At 33.9% G+C, this 6707-nt stretch overlaps 1 protein-coding gene across 1 annotated transcript; it reads right to left on the bottom strand.

Annotated features, from left to right (window-relative positions):
- Positions 1 to 1238: 1238 nt before the first annotated feature.
- Positions 1239 to 2296, bottom strand: LOC117910689 (protein SRC1-like). The gene is made up of 2 exons (XM_034824805.1): positions 1841 to 2296; positions 1239 to 1487 (listed from the first exon to the last, which is right to left on the bottom strand). The coding sequence occupies exon 1, from the start codon at positions 2254 to 2256 to the stop codon at positions 1879 to 1881; it is 378 nt and encodes a 125-aa protein (XP_034680696.1). The 5' UTR covers positions 2257 to 2296; the 3' UTR covers positions 1239 to 1487; positions 1841 to 1878.
- Between the last annotated feature and the right edge of the window lie 4411 nt (positions 2297 to 6707).

The following is a 6707-nucleotide window of genomic DNA, read 5'->3' as shown; positions in this document are numbered from 1 at the left end:
AATCAAATACACTAGTATAAGAAAATATCAACTTCTTCATAATCAAATTCATTATATATCTCATAGTTTTGTGAAGTTATTATTATATGTTGATAACGTACACTTTTATTATTGGTTAAGATGATAATTGATTTGCAATGTTTTTGACATGAAGGATCTAGGAGGTGCTAGACAAATCTCAGATGTAAATCACACATGACTTGAATTTCAAGAAGTTATGATTATCTCAACAATAATATATTGAAAGATTCTTTTAGAGGAATGGTATGAAGGGAGCTTAACATGACTTGAATTTCAAGAAGTTATGATTATCTCAACAATAATATATTGAATGATTCTTTTAGAGGAATGGTATGAAAGAAGCTAAGCTCCCCTCTTGGTGGTCACTTCAAGATTTTCCTAACTTCAATGAAGAGAAAAAGAAGATAACAAGTATTTCTTACTCCTTAATTGTAGGGAGTTTGATGTATGTCATGTATCTGCAAGCCCAAATATAACTCATGCAATTAGAGTTGTAAGTAGGTTCTTATCTAATCCAGGAAAGGGGCATTGAGAGACAATAAAATGGATCTTCAAGTGCTTGATAGGTAGCTCAAGCATGTGCTATGTTTTGAAAAAGCTTAAATGGTCTAAAAGGGTTTACAAATGTGGATATGGTTGATGACATTAATAGTAGATGATCTACATCTAGCTATTTGATCATTTTTGTAGGAGTCGTCATGCCATGTCAGTCTAAATTACAACCACTAAAATAATGAAGGAGACGTTTGGGTGTTATGGGTCGAGCAATAGCACCGTGTATCATTCCTTACAATGCTCACCCTTATTTCCAAAATTTGATATTTGCACATGGAACTCAAAAAGAAAGCTTGGAACAAGCACCCAAATATTTGAGAAGTGCATTAGTAAGAAATATATGTATTTAATGCCTTGTTAGCGTCCAAAGAATCCTTTGGGAACATTTTATATTATTATTAAGTTTCAAAAACAAATGTTTTTATTTCTAGAAAAATGTTAATTTGGTAATTGGATTGTTTATCAAGTTATGGACTTCCAAATTTGGCCTCAAGGATATAGGCAAAATTATTGAATGAGAGATAGACAATTATCAATTCCACCATACCCAATAAGGAAATGCAAAAACATATTTCTTTCTTTTATTTCTCAAAAAAAAAAAAAAATCAAAATATATTTCTTTTCCATTTATTTTTTAATATCATTTAATTAGAATATCAAAGTGTAATCAGCTCAACTATTTTATATCATATGGTAGACACAAAAAAGTATAAAACATCTCATTGTTATTATCATCATATAATATTATTTTATTTTTACAGTAGGCCTCACATTCACCAAGAACACCACACCAGTGCCAAAAGCAAATGTGACCCACCACCCATGAGATTTTTTTTTTTTCTTCCTCCTCCTGTTTCTTCTTCCTCCTTTTTTCTCTTTCCTTGCTTTCCCCAGCTGGTACGTATTTTCGCCTGCAAGATAAAAACAAACAATATCATGCCTTTGATAGTAAAAAAGATGACCAATCTACCATATAACAAGAAGGAAAAAGAAAAAAAAAACATAGAAAAATCATCAGAAAAAAGAAAATCTTCAAATTGGAAACTACTTCTTCTTCTTCTTTTTAGTCTAAAATTCCATGGGCATTTGAAGATGATGATGACAGATCGATCATTCTGCAATATTAAAAGATCCTTCTTCTGCTAATAATGATCTACAGTTGTTCAATCTCAAGAAAAACACAGATCCAACAGGTTTCTGTTGGAGAAATTCATATGAAAAATGAGAGCAATATGATAATTAGGAAATCTAGCAGACTGCATACCATAGGTGGGAAGAAGAAGGGAGTAGGTAGGGGGTGGTCTAGTCGCTGTCGCTGCTGCTGCTGCTATGGCCATCATGTTCATGGCCATGCTCGTGCTTCTTCTTCTCCTTCTTCTTCTTCTTCTCCTCAACAGGCCCGTGTTCATGTCCATGTCCTTGGATCTTCTCCATTATCCCTCCCTTGTGTTCACCTTGCCCATAACCCTCTCCCTTGTGTTCACCATGCCCATAACCCTCTCCCTTGTGTTCACCATGCCCATACCCCTGACCCTCTCCTTTGTATTCACTATGCCCATACCCCTGACCCTCTCCTTTGTATGCACCATGCCCTTGCCCCTCTCCCTTGTGCTTCTCCTCCTCCTTGCGCCCTCCCCCCATGTGAAGGGTCTCCTCTATCTTGTGGATGATTCCTGCCATTTTTCTCTCTGTGAAAGCCTTGATCTGATGTACACAACTATGGACAACCAACCTCCCTTATTTATGGGCATTCATATTCCAACTCATCTCAACCCTTGTTTTCGATTCATGTTCCATTGCAATATCATGAACGTACACGTGGATGATATTATATGCGAATTTTCTTCTGATTTTCCCAAGACACGCGGCGGATCGAGACAGCATTTCCCATCGTCATCTGAGGAGCAGAGGAAAGGTCGGCGAGTGTACTAGATGATTCATTTTTTCCTTTACTCTTCCTCCTCTATGATTCCACGTTTTCAGAAGTGCTTTTTCCAACGAATACCGTGTGTCGGCACTTCCATAAAAGTCCGCGTGACAATGATTTTATTTTAGATTTTGATAGTCTTTGTTTTTTTTCGTTCCATCCTAATTATGAATATAATTAATTTTAATCTTTGGAGATGAAGTGGGACCCATTTGTTCATATCAAAATGACTTGTTGTTTACATTAAAATAAGATGCGGAATGGATAAGACGGCGTGCTCACTCCGGTGCCGACACACGGTATTCATAGAAAAGTGCTTTTGGAAAAGTTGGAAGTCATCCAGAAGTTACGACCGGGATGAGAAGCCACACCCTCCACCACATCAGCCTACCATTCCTCTCCACGTCCACATGGAAAACCATTTCTCCATCCGCCGCGTGTATCCAAAATTGAAATTCACATTGGATTGCGTCAATTAATTCTATAAATAATTTGAAAGGTAATAAAATATAAAATAAGAGATATAAAGTCTCATATTTTTTAATAATATTTTTTAAAATAATATTATTTAAAAAAATATCTCCATGCAGGCCCACAATATTGAAGGGAGTCACGTGGTCACGTGATTATGACACCGGCAATAAAGGAGGTACGTTGAAGTCTTCATCTTATCAACACCGTATTAGATTCACAACCCCACTCTGCTTTATGCCTGCCCCTCTGCTTTTATGAGAGATGGTGATTGGTGAGGACCACTTGTAACACTTTGCCGACAGGTTGTGTTTTGCCCGTTTCCTCTCTATTTCATTTCTTAATGTAAAAATTTAATCTTGATTAAAAAAAAAATTAATTCTAAAAATGGGGTTTGAAATTTCTATATCCATTCCTTAACAAGTTAATTAAATAGATTTATTATATTTTAAATAATAATATAAATTGTACCTTCCTTAAGATATGTTGGGAGTCGTAAATTTTAGGGCTCATTTGACTGTGATTCAATCTTCAATTGGGTAGTAGACATTTGTGTGGTAAAATGTATTAATACTTGTTAAATAAAGAAAAATTATATGAAGACATAAAGTATATGTTTGGATAAACTTCTAATTTTTTGTTTTTGAGATGAAAAATCTTATACAAAATATACAAGTTTTTATATAAAAAAAATTGTTTTGTATAAGAGTTCTTATATTTTCTACAAGAGTTTCTATTTTTGAAAATAAAAAATTAGAAAATGTATCTAAACGTCTCCTATATTAGTTGATCATAGAGAATCTATTTTTAAATTTTTCTTACTTGTCCTAATCATAAAAATAAAAACTAGAAAATTGGAAGTAGGGAAGGTCTTAAGAACCCTACTATAGGGAAAGTCCGAGTCTACATTTCCTCGTATGCTGAGATTTTTTTAATTCTATCTCATTATCTAGCCCTTCATTTTTGTCTCATTGCCTTCTTAAAAGACTTCTTACTTAATAAGTGACACCCTTATATTATTACAACTATTAAGGTTGGGAGCCGAACTTTAGGGTTCCTACAAAGGCTAGGTGCACCTTGATGGTATGTTTGATGCTTATATGGTCAAGTTCTTAAGTCGAGAATCTTGGTTTAATAGACAGAATTGGAGGTTCATTGAGATGAGATAAACTATGTAGTTTTAGACCACTTTGATTGAATTAAGAGAAGGGGACCTACCACCGTTAAGCAAAACATGTTATCGATAGGCAATACTCCAAGTCAAAGGCCTCTCATTGATGACCTATATGACTAATAGGGGGCAATCTTAAACATCAGTATAAAGACCTAGTTAAAAGGGTTGTCATTTGTGCATAAATTTGAGAGTATTTTGGATTTTGGCCCCTAAAAGCTTTTGACCGTCTCTCCAAGAGTCTTTTTCTAAGTGCCATTGTATTTCATTCCTACTTTAAGTTGATTACCACCTGCTCTCCTCCATTTTTCTTCAAGACTTAACAACTTAACATATTTATAGCCCAACAATCTACAAAAAAAACCCTCAATCAACATTAAAGTAACTACAGTGAGGAGTTGCAAAAAATCATTGAGGAAATGTAGTGGCATGTAGGCTCTTATCGAAGAATAGAACCATTCTTACCATAACCAATCCTAAGCTCTTATTCCAAGTAGTAGTTGTAGGAAGAGTGTAAATAATTTTTATTTTATTCTATTAATCTTATATTTTTGGAAAGAGTCCCATTGGGATTGTGCTAGTGGAGTCTCATTCATTTTATAAGTAGAATTCCCTTCCATTTTGAGCCATGTTCTGATTACAAGTAGAGTCTCATTAAGATTGTATTAATGGCCTATAAAAGAAGATCACCCCTCACTCTCTGTATATGAATACCAATTTTTTAGAGAGTTTTTCAGGGAGTATTTTCATACATCTATCTGGAGGATTTTTTTTTTTTAAAAAAAAAACCCGAATTGTATACATCTCGTTTTCAAAGTGCACCCAAGGCGAGATCTAGTTGTTGAATCCTGGAGGTAGACCACTAGTACCCTAGTGTACCGAGTTCATCTTCAAGGATGGTGGATCTATTTCAAGGATAGTGTTTGTCACGCTTCAGCCAATGATTTTTTCTGCTTATTAATTATGTTCTTTGTTTGTGTTTTTTGGGCTAATCATTTGTTTTCATACCCTTAAAACCAATAGTAGCAAGGTCCTTGCCAATCTTATTCCCTTACTTATCACTTTTGAGAACATCTAAACTTGGATCTTAAACAATCTCCACTTGTTCCATCTCTTAACTTGAAAGAGGCATGTGTTGTTCCTAACTAACCTATTTAGGACATGTAACAACGATTACCATTGAAGCCCTGTTATAATCCACATCTTTCAAGCTAGTTAGTTGACCTTATTCCCTATATAGTATATGACTCCTACCATCATATGCTCTTCAATGGCCACATTAAGAATGCCTATGAGCATCTTTGTCACTTCATCCAATCCTTTTGTGCCCATAGAGCAGGCCATAACCTTCATCTTCATGAATTCCTTAATTATTTAAGATGACTACTCTCTTTCACCACAGGTTTGTCAGCACAGATAAATGTTTTGTCTACATTAATTTAATCCAAGATTGTTCACACCACATATAAGATGTCACATGTTATATCCATCAATTCTATTAACGTGCAACTGGGCATTACAACCCTATCTCTAAAGAGATCCTAGCCCACTTGTAAAATAGTGATAGCATAATGATAGACAATATTGTCCACCTCAAAAGTAAAAAAATTCCAACCTTTTCTAAGATTAAAATAGCTCACTAAGTGATTTCTACCTGAACACCTTTGTCCTTATCTTGGTTAAGAACAAGATTTAACACTACAATGCAAAGCCCTTGTAAAGGTAACTTTGGGATGACTTTTGTTGAGATTGTATGCTCTAAAAACTACTCTATTTGGCATTTTATCTTGTCAATAATTTTTTTTATTATGAATCTTATCATATATCTTGGATAAGTTGTATCTATTTTAATGCATGATTAATGTATTAATGTATCCAAGTTTTAAATTGTAGATACAATGATGCATAACATTGGATGTGCATAGGAGTTCATGGTTGTAAGTGTTGAAATCCAAAAAAGAGAAAAAGAAAGAAAAGAAAATCTAGGATCTCTCATTATAAATTCTTTTTTTCTCTTTGAATCTTTTTTAGATTTCAACGTGATATTAGAGCTTGGTTTGGTGGAGGTTGTGGGTTCAAACCACCTCTCCGCATCTTTAATGAGACTTTTGATTTGTGATTTCATGAAAGAGAGTTTAATATCATATACTGCTTTCGTACCTATTTGATTGTGAGATATCGTAATAGGTGATCACATTGTTCTTTTCTTGTTTAATCCTAGTATTTGATTTCATATTTATTTGTTGAATATGAATCCAAATTCTGTTTGTCTATGTTTATTGGATATGAATTCAAATTTTGCCTATCTTTATTTGTTGGATATGAATTCAAATTCTATCTATCTTTATTTGTTAGATATGAATATAAAATTCTATGTCTTTATCTGTTGGATATGAATTCAAATTACGTCTATATTTCATCCTTGTCTCTTTTCTTTAATCTTTCCTTCCTTAATAGTTTTGTGTCTTCTTCTTCTTCTTCTTCTTCTTCTCTCTTTCCTTAATAGTTTTATGGTTTCTATTACTTTTCCTTCTTTGGGCATATACCATTTTTATTCCTGTT

Source organism: Vitis riparia, unplaced genomic scaffold, assembly GCF_004353265.1.
Source record: "Vitis riparia cultivar Riparia Gloire de Montpellier isolate 1030 unplaced genomic scaffold, EGFV_Vit.rip_1.0 scaffold819_pilon_pilon, whole genome shotgun sequence".
Classification (NCBI taxonomy): Eukaryota; Viridiplantae; Streptophyta; class Magnoliopsida; order Vitales; family Vitaceae; genus Vitis; species Vitis riparia.
Note: the sequence above shows the minus strand (reverse complement) of the source record. Positions and strands in the feature narration are given on the sequence as shown.

Bases quoted from the DNA above. Each gene is read 5' to 3' on its own strand.
- LOC117910689 (XM_034824805.1), bottom strand. From the start codon at position 2,256: ATGGCAGGAATCATCCACAAGATAGAGGAGACCCTTCACATGGGGGGA.